Below are 18,607 nucleotides of genomic sequence, written 5' to 3' on the forward strand. Positions count from 1 at the left end.
TGGGTTTGGTTTAGCATTTGGTTTTATTTGTGCTTGTTTAATTTTCTCCTGCAAAATTCCCTATTAAAATTGAAGTATTGAAGATATTGAAGTTATATATGAGTTTAAAAGAAATAATAAAAATAATAAAATAGTATCCATTTTCTGCATGGTGTGTGAAACTGAAGATGTGATATGCATGCTTGAGGTACTAGGTGTGTCTGTAAGCTTTGAGAATCCTCTAAAACCTGATCAGGAAGACATAGATGAGTCTGGGGAAAGATGCTTGATATAGGGCTCTTGTTGAGTAGAGTGTGAAATCAGAGATGAATAAGTATGCCAAGAAGCTCTTCTGTCTCTGGTCTTTTACCTAGAGGATTGTTCCTCCTCAGCAGCTTTCAGCACCAATGAACATAACAGAGATAACTGGAATGGGCAGCTGAAGCTGCTGCTGGAGTGGAACCAGTTGGACCTGGCCAGTGATGAGATCTTCACCAATGACCGAAACTGGGAGGTACATATGGTTTCTGAGTACATTGATATGGGCCAGGGGAGAAGGGGGAAGGGAGACATGGTAACAGCAGCCAGTGTCTCAGCATTCCACCCTCTGTGATGATACTTAAGACCACCTTTTCCTCCTTGCACTGGTATCGTAGACAGCTCATGCCAGAAGTACTCAAGGTCATCCAACAAGTGCAATTACATATGTGAAAAACTGTTTCTCATGAAAGTGTGCCAGCCTGAAGGAAAATGTGGCAGTTAGCTACAGATATCAGTCCCCTTAGGTAAGCTTTTCACATCTCATACGACCTCTGATATTTACTCTTCCATTTCTTCCTAGTCTGCTGATCTGCAGGATGTCATGTTCACAGCCCTAGTGAAAGACAGGCCCAAATTTGTTCGTCTCTTTCTGGAAAATGGTCTGAATCTGAGGAAATTCCTTACCACAGAGGTCCTTAGAGAGCTGTACACCAACAACTTCAGCAGCTTGGTGTTCAAGAACCTGCAGATCGCCAAAAACTCCTATAATGATGCACTCCTCACGTTTGTGTGGAAGATGGTTGAAGACTTTCGGAGAGGTCTCAAAAGAGATGATAAAAATAACAAGAATGAGCTGGAGATACATCTTTCAGTAAGTGATTTCCACTTTGCATCCCTGAAAAGGAGGGGAAAAAAAAGAAAAAGGAAAAGTTATGTTTTATTTCTAGTATAGCAGGATTTACTTTTAACAGTCTCAGCCTTATTTTAGACTTAACATGTGGTCCCATTTTACAAATACACGTCGTTTAACTATGAGCAAAATGGGCGGATGTATTTGGATGTTGAGTTATAATAATTTCTATTGCAGTCATAATCATGACATATCAATGTCATAATTATGCTTGTAATTTAAACCAACATAAATGCAGAGTCCAGTACAGAGGTACTAGCTGGGCATGAGTAATCAGAACTCATAACCTGGTACAGACTGTGGTATTTTGTACCAAACTGCTCTAGAGCAAAGAAGTTGATGCTGTAGAACTTTAAGGATTTGTTCCAGAAAGCAGTTTAGTTGGTCTGAAGAATTGTTACTGTTGTTTTTTTTTTTTTTCTTCAGACTGAGTGTCCTATCACAAGGCATCCGTTGCAAGCTCTGTTCATCTGGTCGGTTCTTCAGAACAAGAAAGAGTTATCCAAAGTCATCTGGGAGCAAGTAAGTTGAGTTGTTATAGTTCCTGTTTGTAAACAGCACAGTGGTGTCCCTTGTCTTTGGGTTGCTGGCCATAAAACTATGGTAGATAATTGCAAAGTGAGTCAGTAAGTAGGTTTACTGTTACTCATTTTGTGTTTGGGCATGGATTTCATGCTTTCCTTCCATAATGCTAGATACATGTCAGCAGTCCAAATTAGCATATAGCTACATTTTCTTGTCTGTTTTCAATCTTGAACGCTAAGTGCCCCCCATTCTGCAATATGAAAGTGGTGTGATCCCAGGCATTTGATTGAAATCCGTTTCCAATTTTGATTAGATATTTAGATATAATTGCATCAAATGCATAATTCACAGACTGCATATGTGATGCTAATGCATGCAAAGCTAATGGATGCTCCTGCTCACATTGGTCTTTGTCTCCAAAGCAGAGTGATTCCTCCCTAGAATATACTAACATAGTCAACTGGTCCACATGGGTGTACTGTGAATACAGGACTGTAGTTCCTGGCAGAGCAGATCCTGTTCTGTGCATCTTCAGCCAGAGATGCAAAGCTGATATCTGACTAAAAAACAAAAAAAAACTTTTCAGACTGGTCGCAAAGTTGTTGCCAACCCAGTACAGAGATAGTTACCATTTGTTTCATGGAACTAGATCTTCATTTGCCAGTCTTGTCTGGGAACACAGCAGCTGCAAAAAGAGAGGATAATGTTTAAAGAATATATCACTTTCTCTCTTCAGAGGGGTTTGCGTGACTTAACTCTCTCTCCACAGACCAGAGGTTGTACTTTGGCAGCTCTTGGGGCCAGCAAGCTCCTGAAAAGCATGGCAAAAGTCAAGAATGATATAAATGCTGCTGGTGAGTCTGAGGAACTTGCTAATGAATATGAGACAAGAGCAGTAGGTAAGTGCCTTCTTTAAGCCCTTTGGAAATTTAATAGAAGGGTCAGAGATCAGGAAACTGTTCCATTTCTTTGAATGTTACTGGCTTTAGCGATCTCCAGATCTCATGTACAGCAGTGTACAGCAGTTTTATTTTTTGCAATATAATTTTGTGCAAATAATGCAGAATGAAAACCATGTTGATTTTCCTCAGCAGAATGCAAGGAATGTAATTCATTGCATTCAGTTTGCCTCAATACTTCCCAGAAGGCTAGCCTGACTTGTAAAGAGGAGTATGACGATTCAGGAAGAAGTAGGAAAAAACCTTCATTTAGAAAACTAGTTATCCAACATGAAATCGTAGAAATATAGAATGGTTTGGGTTGGAGAAGGGACCTTTGAAGATCATATAGCCCAAGCCATCCCACACTATCTTTCACTAGATCAGGTTGCTCTGAGCCCTGCCCAACCTGACTTTGAACACTTCTAATGATGAGGCACCCACAACTTCTCTGGGCCACCTGTTCCATTAGCACTGTGACTTTCACTGCTTAGAACTGTTTTCCACACCATCTGTTCCCATTAGAAACTGTGTTCTGTCTGAACAGCTTGCCTCCAAATATGAGTGTTCAGGGATTTTTTTTTTTTTTTTGTGTAGAGAATTTCTTTCCTTAGGAAAAAAGCTACCTGTCTGTAATAGCAAGGCTGAAATAGCAAGGACAATGTAGAGTAAGAGAAACTTTCTTCATGAGGGCTGGTAATGTTTGGGTTGAGAGGAGTCATCTTTCAAATTTGCAGTAGTATTACAAAGTAGGAATGAGAATAAATTGCAGATAAAAAGTATATTGAATTCCTGAATTCTAAACAACATCATAAGCCTTTGTTATTCTGAAAAGAAAAGCAATGCTGTCACTCATTGAGAATGCAGATCTAGATCATGCATTCTAGGTCAGTCATTTTTCTTTTTATGACGTCTGGTTTCTCCTGTTGAAAGGGTTGTCAGCGGTTCAGAATTGAGTTCTGCATCTCATGAGCTGGAATAACAAGTATTTCATATTTAAAGTGGCTAATTGGTGTCAGATAGTTGGGGTAGGGCCCATCATACCATAACTTGGAGCAAAATACAATACACTGTTGCCTCTAAAGATTTTATTTCAGGTTATGGCCTTGTTCTCTTGACTGATCTGCTTATACAAATGGTAGGTCTGTAACTGCATTGTCAAGCAATTTGCTGTCATTCCACAAATCACATCAGATGATGGTTAATGTGTAACAGCCCATGTTATGCAAACATTGCTGTGCATCAGATCTGGAGATCACATCTGAAAATTTCTTGCTTGTTACCAGAAAGTATCTCCTACTTCACAAGGTGAAAACCACTTAGACTTTCTTAAAGGTATCTAGTTCTCTTGAGTCTGATATAGAGAAGTGACCACTGAAGTCTGTTTTCAGGATTGACCTGCAGTGTATATGGTAATACCAGCTGTGTGTGTGTATCCGTGCAGTGATGGTTAAAAGCTGTTTGAAAAACGCCTACGAAAATATGTTGCTGGAGAGGAGCAATTCCTCAGTTTCTAGTGTAGAATTCACCTTAACACCATCCCTGTATAAGGTGACTTTATATTACAGTTTTTCATCCCAACCCGAATTCTGCATGAAAGCTTAATACGTGCAAGTCTATTATGTGTAAAGTGTATGTACATGTTGTTTTATCACGCTGAAAATCTGGAAAGAACTCTTCAGTCTGTATGCTTTAATGTTCCATTTTTTAAGTCAGTGAGGGAAATTGCATCCCAGTTGGTGGAAAACTGAGTCTGAAGATGGAACTCAGTGTGTGAGTGATTGTGCTGGAAAGTCTATGTGCAAGTATGCAGCAAGTGCTGTATGAACAAGTATTAATGCTGCAGGACAGAGTAATTCCTGCTCTTTGAGCTCTAAAACTGTCTCCAAATGGGGGAGAGGCTTGGAAGAGGTGCTTTCTCCCCTTATGGACCTGCCTCTTTCCTCCAGAGCTGTTCACCGAGTGCTACAGCAATGATGAAAACCTAGCTGAGCAGCTGCTGACCTATTCCTGTGAAGCTTGGGGAGGGAGCAATTGCCTGGAACTAGCAGTGGAAGCAAAAGACCAGCAATTCATTGCACAGCCAGGGGTGCAGGTAATATCAATGCAAAGGTGGTGCACATATTGCTGTAACTCTTGTGATCTGGGTGACTTAAGGAAGAAAAGCAAATATTCTTACTGTCAAAATGCTGCATGCACATGAATAGCCTGTGGAAACTCTGCTGCTCAGGCACTGTTCTCATGGAAGTCAGAACCTACAGGAGTGATGTGAAATGCATTGCTTCTTGTGACTTCCATCCCTCCTGGAAATGGCTGAATTGCCTGCAAATGCAAAGTCGAGAGGGGAAGATTATTTAGAGCAGTAAATCATAAAATAAAAAAAAAAACCCTGATGATAAAGACTGCAAAAGCGGCTTCCTTGGCATGACTTCTGTGTTCACACAGTGTGGATATACTGCCTAGTGTAAAGTGCCTCATAAATCAGTTCAAGTCCTGTTTAGGCTCACATTCAATTCTTTGTCAGATAAACTAAAGGATGACTGGATTAAGGAACCAGCACACTGTTACTGATGCTACTGTATTGTTGATATAAGAATCATTGTTATTTTTTTTTTTAAATCTCAAGTTTTTTTCTTCTAAATCAAACTTGCTGTGATAGCATTCCTAAGTTATTTTGTTTTTCTTGAAACAAATGAGAATATTTTCCTTTTCCCTGCAGAATTTCCTTTCCAAGCAGTGGTATGGAGAGATTTCAAGAGATACTAAGAATTGGAAGATTATACTGTGTCTATTCTTTTTCCCTTTAATAGGCTGTGGTTTCATTTCATTCAGGTAATCAATTGGATTCTCATTAACATAGTTAAAGCAAGTCAGTTAATCATAGAATCACAGGGCAATTCAGGCTGGTAGAGATCTCTCAAGATCATCCCCTTGCTACAGCAAATTGCCCAGGATTGTGCCAAATTGAGTACTGAATATCTCCAAGAGTGGAGTCTCACAAATTCTGTGGATAACCTGCGTTCAGTTACTGTCATATAAAGACATGCAATGGCTGAAAAAGCTTTTGATGGGTTGTTTCCTCACTGATTTAAGTTAGAGTTAAGATGTGCCAATACACTTTGTATGCCTGAAGCCAGTGAACGCAGAATAACATTATGAAGGAAAAGGATCTGGGACGAGCCAGCAGTGTGCCCAGGTGGCCAAGAAGGCCAGTGCCATCCCAGCACTGGTGCAGCCAGCAGGAGGTGACCTCCCCTTGTACACAGCTCTGGGGAGACTGCACCTCAGTGCTGTGCTCAGTGTTGGGCCCCTCACTGCAAGAAGGACGCTGAGACCTGGAGTGTGTCCAGAGAAGGGCAACAAAGCTGTGATGGTCTGGAGCACAACTCTGATGGGAAGCAGCTTGGGAACTGGGGTTGCTCAGTGTGGAGGAGAGGAGGCTCAGGGAAGACGTCATCGCTCTACAACTGCCTGAAAAGAGGTTGTGGTGAGGTGGGGTAGGCCTCTTCTGCTGGGTAACAGCAATAGGACAAGAAGTAATGGCCTGAAGTGGCACCAAGGGAGGTTCAGATTGGATATTAGGAACAATTTATTCTCAGAAAGAACAGTGCTGCAGTGGCACAGCTGCCCAGGGGGTAGTGGGGGCACCGTTTCTGGAGGTGTTCACAAGCCATGGAGATGTGGCACTGAGGGATGTGGGGAGTGGGAATGGTGGAGTGGGTTGGGGTTGGACTTGGGGATCTTAGAGGTCTTTTCCAACCTGAATGAATCTGTGATTACCTTGACAGTGCTATCCTGTGCTAGACTTTGCAAGCTTTCTAATTTTCACTTTGATAAAGAGTGCAAATATTTCCAGGCATAAAAGCTGTGCTTTGAGACCTTTTCCTTCTTTTATTTCCTCAGGAAAAAACCTGTGGAGAAGAGTAAGAAACTCTTCTTGTATTATGTGTCGTTCTTCACTTCGCCCTTTGTAGTCTTCTCATGGAATGTTATCTTCTACATCGTTTTCCTGTTGCTCTTTGCCTACGTGTTGCTCATGGATTTCCAGAAGGAACCTACTGTCCTGGAGATCATCCTTTATGTGCTGGTCTTCATCCTGCTTTGTGATGAAGTGAGACAAGTAGGCAGCTCTTAAAAACCAAAAATGTTTAATGCTAGATTTAAAGCCTTGTCTTGACGGTTTCCTCCCTCACTCATAGCTTAAGGCAGTGCAGTCTGCTTCAAAGTTATAGAGTAACTGCTTCTTTGGTTGTATGTTCTGTCCAGTGTCTGATTCCTATTTATGTCCCAATGGCTGTAGGCTTTTGGGCTATTGAGCTATTTTACAAACAGCTTTGGGGCTGTGTGGGTACGTTGATACCACTGGAGATGCTTCTTAAGGGCTGCTTGACTGAGGTTGCCAAAGCAGTTGAGAACTTGGAGGCTAGATTTAACAGAAGATAGACTTAGATACACACCAGTATATCAAGTGATTCTTGTCCTCTTTTCTCTACATTCCATCTTCCCTCTCTTTTTTTTTTTTTGTTTGTTTGTTTTGAGCAATGAGCAACATCATATTGTTACATATTTGTTTGTCTTCACTGATTTTGCTAATCACATATAGGCCTGCTTGGGATTGACTTCATATTTGTGCTGGCGTTGTGTGGGAACAGTGTGCAGGATTGCCTTAATAGACAACCCACAGATTATATTCTTCTGCTTTATGTGTAAGGGGACTCCCTTTTTGAAGAAGTTCTGGCTTATACTAAACAGAAAATACTTTCTGGGTTAGACGAGTATTCCAGATGAGTTTGGTTTGTTTGTTTCTTTTTTCTTCCTTCCCCTATGTGCAGTGGTTTTGGCCTGTCTATGAAGACACTGGTTTTCAAGCAAGTTCAGTATTTTGGGGACCTGAATCGCAAGGTGCTGGAAACGTCAGTGTGGTTTCAGTGTACAGCTGCTTTCTGCTTGTCCTGTGAAGCAAACAAGAGCTTCTGAGTGATGTGTGAATCAGACCACTCTCCAACCAGATCTCTCCCACAAACCTGCATGACTTTACTTAGTGTTGATGCTACAAATGCTTACATTTCTATGTAGTCTTTTTCCTTTTTAATAGTCATGGTAGTACCCTACTTAAACCAGCCTTACTTGCTAAGGAAAATGGGACGAAAGTAAAAGACTGTCACAGTGAAAATACCAATGGTGTTTGTTTCTGCTGGTTTAGGTTCTGGGGTCTCTGGACCTGTAAATGCATTTCCTGTGTGTACCCAGCAAAAATCCAAGGGAAAGGCTTAGGGGTAGAAACCTTTTTTCCTCCTGATGCCACTATTTCTCACTAACCTGAGCAGGTAGAACAGCTTCAGTTCCCAGTGATTCCTTTAATAGCTAGCAGCCAGGCTGTGTCAGCTTGATTATGGGAGTGGAGGCAGCTAAAACAGAGACTTTATGGAGGATTTAAACTTGAAGCTGATGTCCTCACTTCAAAGCTATTTTGCTAGAGAGCAGAAGGCAGAATAGAGTCCCAGCCTGCTGGCCTCTCAGGATACTTTCTCCCTATTTTCCTCTGAGATAGAATGGGCAAGTATGGGTCCAATTCTGCTATCAAAATATTATCTGTGTCCTTAATAGTTAAAAAATAGTTTTGTATCAGATTTTGTTTTCACATCAAAGGACAAGTCAGAGTAATGTTGCATGTGGTCCAAATGTTGATGCTGTAATCAGATAACTATATGGAGGAAAAAATTGGTCTTTTGATAAGTAATGTCACCATGGAGTTACCAACTACTATAAATGTTCTCTTCCTGCTGTCTTCTTTGCCTCCTGGATGTAGCCTCCATCCAGGTGAGTGGGTGGATGGAGGCATCAGGCTTAAGCCTGCTACATTTAATACGGCTATAGGGCAGTGCTGTGCTTATTTCTTTGTGAAAGACATTTGGACCCTATGCATCATGTAAAACACCAGTTCACTGTCATTTCTAGTTGTTGGTTTTTTTGCCTTACTGAAAGCAAGGGAACTTATGTTTGGTGTAGGAAATTCTTAGAGTCAACCCAGTGTCACGGGGTTGCTGTCCTCCCTCTGCACTCAACCTTAAATAGTAAGAAAGGGATGCGTATGGGTCCCAAGATGCTGAAATAGTATCTGGTAATATCTTGAGCCTTGCAACCTGCTAGCTGCCAAATACTTGTCTATCTTTAGCAATGCATGAGCCACCAAGTGTCAGAATTCTACCTTATGAAGGGCTGATGGTCCTCCAGGAGTCAGGAGACTATGCTCCACATAGGCTGCAGCACTGTAAGCGCTTGTTGAACCTCCAGTTATCTGCCACTGCGTGAAATTACTTACAACAATCGCATGTGAATTAGGGGGTTGGAGTTGATTTTGTTGATTACACAAGTCAGATCATTCCAAACATGAATAAGCTTATGGAGCTAATATTCTGTGGAACTTTTATAATGGAATTTTTTTATGGTCAGAGCTCAGGACTGGTGGCTTAAACTATCTCTGCCTTGAATCCAGAAGTTGGTTGCATGCATTTTCAATCCAGGATGCACTACCAGTCATTCAGTCTGGAAAACAGTAGAGATTCTTACTAGCGTTGTAATTTAAAATTAGAGAGTCTGGTAGTTAGAAGAATTAATTACATCAGCATCTTTGTTCTAAAGCACATGCATGTAGCTAGGGACAGGTTACTGAATGAGCTCTGATGAAAGAGAAGCCTGAATACTTCAGTTGCCCTGAAGCAGTGACCCTTCTGCCTCCCCACATTGTTTCAGCTGCTCCTGGTTGGTCAAAGCAAGACTCCTTTGACCCAACTGGCAGCAGTTTGCTGGAGCATACTTATGATCTACTCAAAAGCTCCCCAAGGAGCATTTGTGTTCATTCATGTGATCCCTAAGCACATCGGTCTCAGCCTTCATCAGGAGCATTCATTGTACCAGCATCCATGTGACTGGGTTGTGTCCTCTGAGCACAGGAACCCACATTGTGGTGCAGTGTCTGTGGTCTCACTGCAAGAGCATTAAGTTGGTGAGCTCTAGACATAGAAAATCCTGACATGTAAGCAGTAAAAAACATGTTGCCAGTAATTTCTGGCATTGCTGGGTTCCTAAAAAACTCTTTTTGGGTAAATTGGAAACAATCTGGTAAACGTATTGTGTCTTACAAAGTATTACCTGGGTAAGGAAACAAACCTTACTGTTGCATTGGCAGAAGATTTACCCATCCAGTGGGAGAGATAGGGGGAAGAAGTACTCATTATGAGCACCTCAGGTAACTGGCCAGTGCTGTGTGACTGTTGCTTTCTGCTCTTCTTCCATTCTAGTGGTATATGAATGGCAGTAAGTATCTCTCAGATCTGTGGAAGGTTATGGATACCCTAGCAATCTTCTACTTCATAGCAGGGATTGTGCTCAGGTGAGTAGCATCTTCTCTTGTGGCTGTTCTGTGACATCCCTTTCTTTCCAACTTTTGACTGCAGCTTGTCACGAGATTTTGGGAAACATGTTTCTGAAACTCCCTGTTCTTTATGAAGGCAACAAATACAACGAAGTCTTGACTCTGAATTGTTAAAATCAATTAAAGAAATAACAAGGTGATTGGAAGAGCACCTGCATGAAACATTTTCTCTTTTGTTTAATGGAGGCTGAGTCTTCCCTTTGAATCAAAGTCAACTTCTCTAAACTCAGATCTTTCTGAGCCGTTGGGACAACCATTCTTGGTCTGGATTTGCATAAGCATGTTTACAAGAAGATGGCTTAAATGGACATAGATTTAAACACAGTGCCTTCAAGTCTGGCAATACAAAGCATAATAAGCTTTCAGGATAAAATGATGAATGTCCCAAATAGTCAGAAGTACTTCAGGATTTTTCCTGGCTCCTGTTATTGACTATTCAGTATGGTAAACTGGACTCTGATCTATAGTGTGTTGTATTTAAGTAAACTGTAATTTTACTTACAGTAATGTAATAGAATGTCATCAGTTCACATAAGCTGCTTCACATGAACGAGTGGGTTAGCAACCATGACAAAGATATGATGGTATTGTAATTGTTTAGTCAACTATAACTTAGTTCTGCTTACCTCAGTGCAGCAGAGTGGTTGCACTGTGATGAGGCTTAGGGATTACCTAAAAGTACCTTGCTGTTAATATTAGAAAGAGACAGGAGAAAGCAGTGGTATAGCCAAGAGAGAATGTGTGTAAACATAGCAGGAGTTAACAAGTTTGATGATAAATATCAAGTGGGACTGGGTCAGAGAGGGATTGAGACCCTGGGTAGCTGTGTTGTTTTCCAGTTACTTGCTTCTCACTCCCCATTTCAGTGTTCCAGTGTGTTTTTACATGACTTTTGTATGCTTTACCCAATGCTCTTCTTTGCTTTCTTTTACTGTCTCCATCAGGCTTCACTCATCTGATGAAAGCTGTTGGTACTCTGGGAGAGTCATTTTCTGTTTGGACTACATAGTTTTTACTCTGAGGCTGATCCATATTTTCACCGTTAGCAGGAATCTAGGACCCAAAATTATTATGCTGCAGAGGATGGTAAGATTCTGGCAGCTGTTCAAGAGCATTTAAATAAATGATATGACAAGGTGTCATATCACCACTGTTCTGCTGATGGCAGCAAGTTCACTCCTTCTGTTAAATCTGCTAAACAGAATTAATTAAGATTTGAATAGGATCTAATTAAGAGCAAGGCCTTTTCCTCTGTGCAAGATTGAATTTCAGACTAAAAAAAGATTAAAGAACAGAAGAGAAATTTTTCTTCCTCATAGCTTTTGTCTTAGGTGTTTCAGATGTTTCAGTGGCATATTTCGGTCACTGGAGGAAGGTTGGTCTGCAGCAGCAGGAAGGCTTAACTAGGATTTTGCCACATATCCGTCTGCTACTGAAAGCTGGAAATGTATGAAACCATTACCTGGAGTGCTGGGAATATTAATGCCAGTTTTAAACCACCTGGGATAGCATTTACAGAAGTGGTGGCTTGACTGCTTTCACCTGGCACTTGGCTGCAAGGCTTACTGCTGTAATTGCTCCACAGATAGCTTTTACATGTGGATCTGTTTTTTTGTGGAAGGAGCCTGTCTGATGATGGTGGACCAATCTGTATTCTGAAATTTCTTGTTTTTATGGTTCTGTAAATGTTTTTGAAGTTCCCTCGTGGGAATAGTCAGTTATTTCTGTATGTGCATGTTGGTGGCTGTAAATTTGCATGAAAATGATGCTAACCTCATAGATTTTTCTGGTACGTGCTCTCCAGTCTCACGTCATATTAGGGATAAAAATGAAATGTGGGACGCTGACACATTTGCTTGTTGTCCTTTTTCAGATGATAGATGTTTTCTTCTTCCTCTTCCTCTTTGCTGTGTGGATGGTGGCCTTTGGTGTGGCCAGGCAAGGCATCCTAAGGAAGAATGAGCACCGCTGGGAGTGGATATTTCGATCGGTCATCTATGAACCGTACCTGGCTATGTTCGGCCAGTACCCTGATGATGTTGATGGTAGCTATCTTCTCTGGTTGGTGGAAGGTTCTGTCCTTTCAGTGGTTGTCCAGTCCGTTGTTTGAGTGGGAGAGGAATTCTGTCACCTGTGGTTTTCAGGGAGTCAGCAACTGACTGTTTTCCCAGGTTAAGGCCTTTGAAATAAGGCCTAACATGAGAAATTAATTCCATGTCTAATAGTTTCCAGCTGTTCAGTTCTCCCCTGCTACCACGTATGTCTCTAAGTGCCAGCCTTCTTTTCAGCCTAGATAGCCAAAGTAGCTGTCCATATTTGAGGCACAGCATCTGCCCTTTTGTCCCTTTTTCTCCAAAGAGCAACAAGCAAGGTTTTATGTTTGATGGGAAGGGGGGGAAGAGGACACAACACGTGTTGTGTTCAGTTGCAATATCTGGGGCTGGACCAACAGAAAGAGAGGGAGAAGTTTCACTGTTTGCTCTCCTCTCTTGCCCTTTGAGGTACCACCTACAACTTTGATCGCTGCACCTTTTCTGGGAATGAGTCCAAGCCCTTGTGTGTGGAACTGGATGCCAACAACCAACCCCGCTTCCCAGAGTGGATTACTATTCCCCTTGTGTGCATATACATGCTCTCAACTAACATCCTCCTTGTGAACCTACTCGTGGCCATGTTTGGGTATGTAATAAAGGAGTGATCATCCAGTATTTGGTCTTGTTGAACCTCATCTCATTGGTTTCAAAGTGATCCAGCCTGTCCAGATCCCTCTGTAGGGCCTTGCTACCCCCAGGCAGATCAACACTTCCTATTAACTTGGTGTCATCTGCAAACTATTAAAGAGCTCTTAGTAATCACCAGCTGGAGGGGGCCACCATGAAGCCTCCCCTCAGCCTCCTCTGCTCCAGGCTAAACAAACCAAGGGTCCTCAGGCACTCCTCACACATCACACAGCAGTTCCAGTTAATAAAACCACATCTTTATTATCACAAAAAGACTGCTGTAATAACTCATCCATTTGGTCTAACACGACTGATAGTTCTGAAATTTGGGATTGCACTTATCATGTAAAACAACAGATAATTTCCACCAGCACACTTGCCATTTAAGGTCCTACGTTATCCCATGGAAGGGTTCATGAGGATCTCAACACAGGCATTCTGAAAACACCCACTTACCATTTAATGACAACAATAGAAGTTCAGGCATTCTGTGAATTTTTTGCTCTCGTGGCTTTGGCTGTGTTGGGATCATGCACTACTTGAGTACTGTAGGTCTGATCCATGCCAAAAGCTCTCATTAATATCTCTACTTCAATAGCTGCTCTTTTTTTTTTTTTTTTTTTTTTGTAAGTGACCTATTTTTGGGGTTTCTTTTTGCTTAGAAAATATGTTAGCTGGTGAATTAATGAGATGTAGTATCTTGCAGTGAAGCATTCTGTTCTCATGTGTTTCATGTGTTTAGACTGAAAGAAAATTGCCTAGAGCTAAGGTAGTGAAAACATGTGGAATATTTTCTCCCGTTTTCTAATTTTTGAGTTTATTTTTGACTTCATCCTTGTTTTTTTTCTCCTCTACTGTCTTAATTCCATACATTTTCAGATTGCTCAAAAAAGGATTACACAAACTCAATAGCCTTCTAACCAGGGAAAATGACTGGCTCCAGGATGACCTTACCAAAACACGTCCTAGTACAATAAAGAGAAATATTGTAACTTGCCTCTGATTGAATTCCTTGGTGAATAGCTAACGATATCTGTGTTTTCTCCTCCTTTGCCTGTCAGTTACACTGTTGGATCAGTACAAGAGAACAACGACCAGGTGTGGAAGTTCCAGCGTTACTTCTTGGTCCAGGAATACTGCAGTCGCTTGACCATCCCCTTCCCTTTTGTCATCTTTGCCTACATATTCATGGTGATGAGGAAATGTTTTAAATGCTGCTGTAAGAATGAAAGTAAAGAGCCATCTATTTGTTGTGAGTAGGACTGTTTCTTACTCCTTGAAAGTCAGCTCTGGGGCAGATGCATTGCAATTCTTTCATGATGTGCTGTGCTTAAACCACATGCTTTGGGCAGGAAACACTCAAGGGCAGTGTAGACCCTCGAGGAGGTGGATGGAGTGGAAATGGAGAGCAACTCATTTGTGTTCTCCATCAAATGCAAAACCACTGGAGATCTTTTTGATGAGATACAAATCAAAGCCTCAGCTACTTCTCAACTCTAATCTTCATTCAGCTCAAAGTTGTGCTCTGTCTGGGATATGGGAAATAATACTGCTCGCATGCTAAAATTCTAACAGGAGGTTTCAAAAATGTTGCTTTTGTTGTGATTCTTACTCCCTGTCCCTCAGTAACTTTGAGTTTGGCCTGGTTAGAGAGCTTTTTAGTTCTACCATGATACCTACTCCACTAGAGAACTGTGAAGTTATCCAGTTCTTTCCTGTCTTCTGGGGCAGAATTAATGTGTATAAATCAATTAAGTCTTCAAATTATTTGTATCATTTTAGGACTGCTTGTGATACTTGCTAGCTTTGAAAGTTGTTTTTGTGTGTGTGTGTGTGCGTGTGTTAGAGCACTGAATAAATTCATTCAGAGGCAGTCATCTGCATGTTCTGCACAAAGAAATTAAAATAAACTTTTTCTGATCAGCTTCTGGTAGGACATTCCTCCTGCACGGTTCCCAAGTGCACTGATGCTTGACTTGGTATGCTCTAAATGTTGAGGTAACTTGTACAAGAGGTGGCCTTAGTCTCCAATTACTACTCTGCCTCCTGGAAATTCTTTTTCCCTTTCTATCTACCAGCTGATACAACTATTAGCTGCAAGGGTAGCCTGACAGCTGTTTTCTTCATGGGCTCTTCCATCTGCTAGCATGTGATGGAATGAACTACAGAGACTTTCCTGGCCCTCTGGGCATGGACAAGTGGACAAACCACCTCAAAAGCAGAGGAATGGTTTACTCCCCTAGCAATCTCCTTATTTCCTTTATCAGAGAGCACAGATATGAATTGTTTTAACAAGCTTTTTTCCCCCAACTAGTGGAATGTCTTCAATTATTAAGTGCCATTTAGAAGCAGAGGAGAGATAAGTTGAGCTAATTGACAGACTTATTTCCCTCCATCAGCATCCTGATTTTTGCCGTGCAGCACAGGCAGGATTTGTTACTTCATTAGGACAAAGGCTATATATCTTAGGGCTATAAAATTCCTTAGTGCTGACTAAAATGGTCTTGGCTGTCCACTTCCCTTTCTGGGAAGGTTGTTTAACAGATATTTCTGCACAGATGATGCACACTTGTGCATCTTGTAGTGACAGCAAATATAAGATTAATTAAAGCCAGAATGTCACATTAGTTGACATGTTGATGGGAACTGAGAACTGCATGGAGAAAGCATGCTACTGAATTGACTTGCACTGTGTAGAGGAATCAGGGCTGAAATCATTTTTTGGCTCTTGGCTGCACACCTCTGTGACTGAATTAATTGCTCCTGAGGTTACATCAACCTTGGTGCTTCTTTAGAGAGCTGCAGTTGGTCTGGAGTTGCCAACAGATAAGAGTGTCTGTAATTGATATACAGGCCTTATGCTGGCTTTTGAAGGGGAAAACTTAGCTAAATTTTGTCATTATTAAGACCCATATGGTTTGGGCTAATCCAGTTGGAACAAGATAAAATGCAGAAATATTATCCTAGAGGACTTCGATGCCTCCAAGTTTGTCTTGCTCTTTGTCATTCTGTAATTTACAGCATCAGCAGGAGATGCTTTTTAAGAGAAGTCAGTATTACAGCATTTTGAAATGTTTGGATTGAATGGCAGGTTATACATGTTCCTAACAGATGTTATTCTTAACAATCCAGGAAAATGTAGAAGCAGTGAATACAAACAGAAAGTTGACACCCACATAGGAACCTTCCTATGCCTGGTGGAATGGCTGCAGTTTCACAAAGCACTAACAAAGACTCAAAAAAAAAAAACAGGGAGACTTTTGTTTGTTTTTGTTGCTGTTGCTGTTTTTAACCAATTGTGATTGCCAGGGGCATGCACTATAATGCATTAGGGTCATGTTATCAGAACGTTCTCAGAGCTGGAAGCAGGGCTGTGAATGTTCTCTATGCAGAGAAAGTAATAGTTAGTAAGCACTAAGCCAGCCTTTGTGCATCTTGCCAGTAGGGGCACAAATGGACTGAATCTAATGTTTTCTCTGTATTTTTGTTTTTTTTACATACATTCCCCAGGCTCAAAAAATGAAGACAATGAAACTCTGTCATGGGAAGCTGTCATGAAGGAAAATTACCTTGTCAAAATCAATACCAAAGCCAATGATACCTCAGAAGAGTATGTCTACCCTTCTTTGCCTTCATTCTGTTAACGCTCTGTTGAGTATTTTTAGTGATCCCAAGTTTTCAGCAGCTCTAAATTTTTACAAACTATTGTGTATATGAATAAACCCAGTAAGAACTCAATAAATAAACCCAGTATAAAGTTGCCTTTTTATTTTTTTAATAAGATGATTCTTTTTTTTTTTTCTTTTCCTTTTTTTTTCCCTCTCTATTAGTTCCTGCACATTGGCTTCAGAAATAATTGATTGGGCTGGTTGGTAAAATGCTTAGACTACCAAATTGTGATGCATTGATTATTTTTGGGATCAACCCCAGCATTTTCAGACTAATAGTATAAGAGGAAAGATAAAGCTAGAAGCTAGAAAATAGCTAGAAAACATGACCTGCTATGTATGATGGCTTAATTTTATAGCCAGCTTCCAAGAGCTTCAGAATTTCCCTAAATCAAATGTAAGAGAAGGTCTGATAAGAATAGGTGGGGAAAAACAGCCTTCCATACTTCTCTATCCCTGCTGTGGAGATTGCCATTTATGAACATGTTAAGTCTACACAGAAGGACTCAGCATTGGATAACACGTTAAAAGCAACAGTTCATGTTTTAAATTTGAAGAGTCTTGACAAGAAAGATGCAAAAGTGCAGCGTTAAGGATAATTTGTATGTAGTTGCAGTAAACACTAAGTGTAGGTAAACACTTTTTGGCCAATGAGGAGTAGATGGGGTAGTTAGCCAAGACTTATTTAGTATCTGGATTCAGCCCTCTCTTCTGTGTGTCTTTCTGTTTTCAGGATGGTTCATCGATTTAGACAACTGGATGCAAAGGTACTTGTGTTTCATTCTGCTCTGGGAGATGTGCCTGTGTCTGATAAAGCAGACAGTGACTCACTTGGAAAATGAATCATTTGTCTTCTTTGTTGCTACCACCAGGATCCCATATTCGTGTTGCTTTTTTAACCTGCTCCTTTGCACCCTTGATTCTATATGTAGCTTCATATTGTGCTGGAAAATGAAGTAGAAAGATGCTTACATAGCTTTGGAGAAGTGTTTTGCAGTACCCTTGATTGGATGGACAGCAGTAAAGCTAACTATCCACAAAACTGCAGCATTCAGCTGTTTATATGACCCTTGAAACACTGATGGGAAGAAGAAGCATTACACAGAATATACCCTTCTCAAACACATGTTCTGTTAAGTTCAGCCTCTAGGCCACGTTGCAACAGGGATATCTGCCATAGGCCTTGGTAGGGTTGTCTAGTGAATACCACCTCTGGGGCTGCTCAAGATGGCTTTTATGCTCTTATTTCTCTGACAGTGTATCTGCATTGCTGTAGAATTTGAAGGCAGCTGCATGTGTGAGAATGATTTCTTCAAAGTATTGTTGTTTTTTTTTCCTGAAAAATCCCAATGACTTCCCAAAGGAATAAGGTCTTACTCTCCCTAAATTGTGGTGCTAGAAAATATTCCTTGGCTTGGCATCTCTGCAAATTTGTATTGCAGGTGTTAAAGGAAAGGGATATTAAAAAACAACAACAACAACAACAACAACAACAAAAATGATTTGGAGTCCACAAAATTACACTGATTGGCCATCTCTGCTTTGAAGGAGCAAAAGGAGAAGCAGCTTTTAGCTGCTGTGATGCCTGCTTGTTAAATAACTAAATTACATATGTATTAGGGCTCACTGCATTAACTGAATAGCTGAAAACTGCAATTGGAAGCGTCTTTTTAAGTACTATTGTATTTGAGATAATATTTTGCAAGGCAATTGCTTGTAACTCATATTACTTATTAGCATTACTTTTGTGTGAAAAGCAATATTAACACTGCTTCATTTGCTGCCGAGGTGTGACTACTGAATACAAAGAGCAGTCAATTACTGCTATCTAACTAATGGTTGCACCCACAGGGTAGCCAGGTAAGCAGGAGTTCAGATTAGGGGTTTTATGCTCGTTGTTGCTGATGTTGTATGACATTTTCTAGGGCATGTTTGTTTTATGTTGTTTAAAGGTACTTAAAACTGCTTGCTTTTTCTGTTCACTTTCTACCAACCTGAGCTGCAATCATATGCTGGAATGAGTTAGACTGACTTGTTTTTTTTAATTCTTAAGCTCTCCGATTTGAAAGGCCTCCTAAAAGAGATTTCCAGCAAAATCAAATGAATGTGACTGAAAAGCAGCTATCTGAGCAGGGTAAGCCCTCTTTAAATCCATCCTCTGACTTGAATGA

At 40.8% G+C, this 18,607-nt stretch overlaps 1 protein-coding gene across 1 annotated transcript in view; it reads left to right on the top strand.

Annotated features, from left to right (window-relative positions):
- Positions 1-18,607, top strand: part of TRPM8 (transient receptor potential cation channel subfamily M member 8) — a 37,619-nt gene that overhangs the window by 10,848 nt on the left and 8,164 nt on the right. Inside the window, exons 10-24 of the mRNA XM_085228038.1 lie at positions 354-493; positions 821-1,111; positions 1,577-1,672; positions 2,445-2,574; positions 4,563-4,708; positions 5,333-5,445; positions 6,517-6,733; positions 9,915-10,006; positions 10,993-11,134; positions 11,922-12,093; positions 12,550-12,727; positions 13,830-14,020; positions 16,279-16,378; positions 17,170-17,203; positions 18,490-18,570. Coding sequence (XP_085084164.1) covers positions 354-493; positions 821-1,111; positions 1,577-1,672; positions 2,445-2,574; positions 4,563-4,708; positions 5,333-5,445; positions 6,517-6,733; positions 9,915-10,006; positions 10,993-11,134; positions 11,922-12,093; positions 12,550-12,727; positions 13,830-14,020; positions 16,279-16,378; positions 17,170-17,203; positions 18,490-18,540 — 2,093 coding nt within the window. The 3' untranslated portion in view covers positions 18,541-18,570. The remainder of the gene's footprint in view (positions 1-353; positions 494-820; positions 1,112-1,576; positions 1,673-2,444; positions 2,575-4,562; positions 4,709-5,332; positions 5,446-6,516; positions 6,734-9,914; positions 10,007-10,992; positions 11,135-11,921; positions 12,094-12,549; positions 12,728-13,829; positions 14,021-16,278; positions 16,379-17,169; positions 17,204-18,489; positions 18,571-18,607) is intronic.

The sequence above is a fragment of the Meleagris gallopavo genome, chromosome 7 (assembly GCF_905368555.1).
Source record: "Meleagris gallopavo chromosome 7, MGAL_WU_HG_1.1, whole genome shotgun sequence".
NCBI lineage: Eukaryota > Metazoa > Chordata > Aves > Galliformes > Phasianidae > Meleagris > Meleagris gallopavo.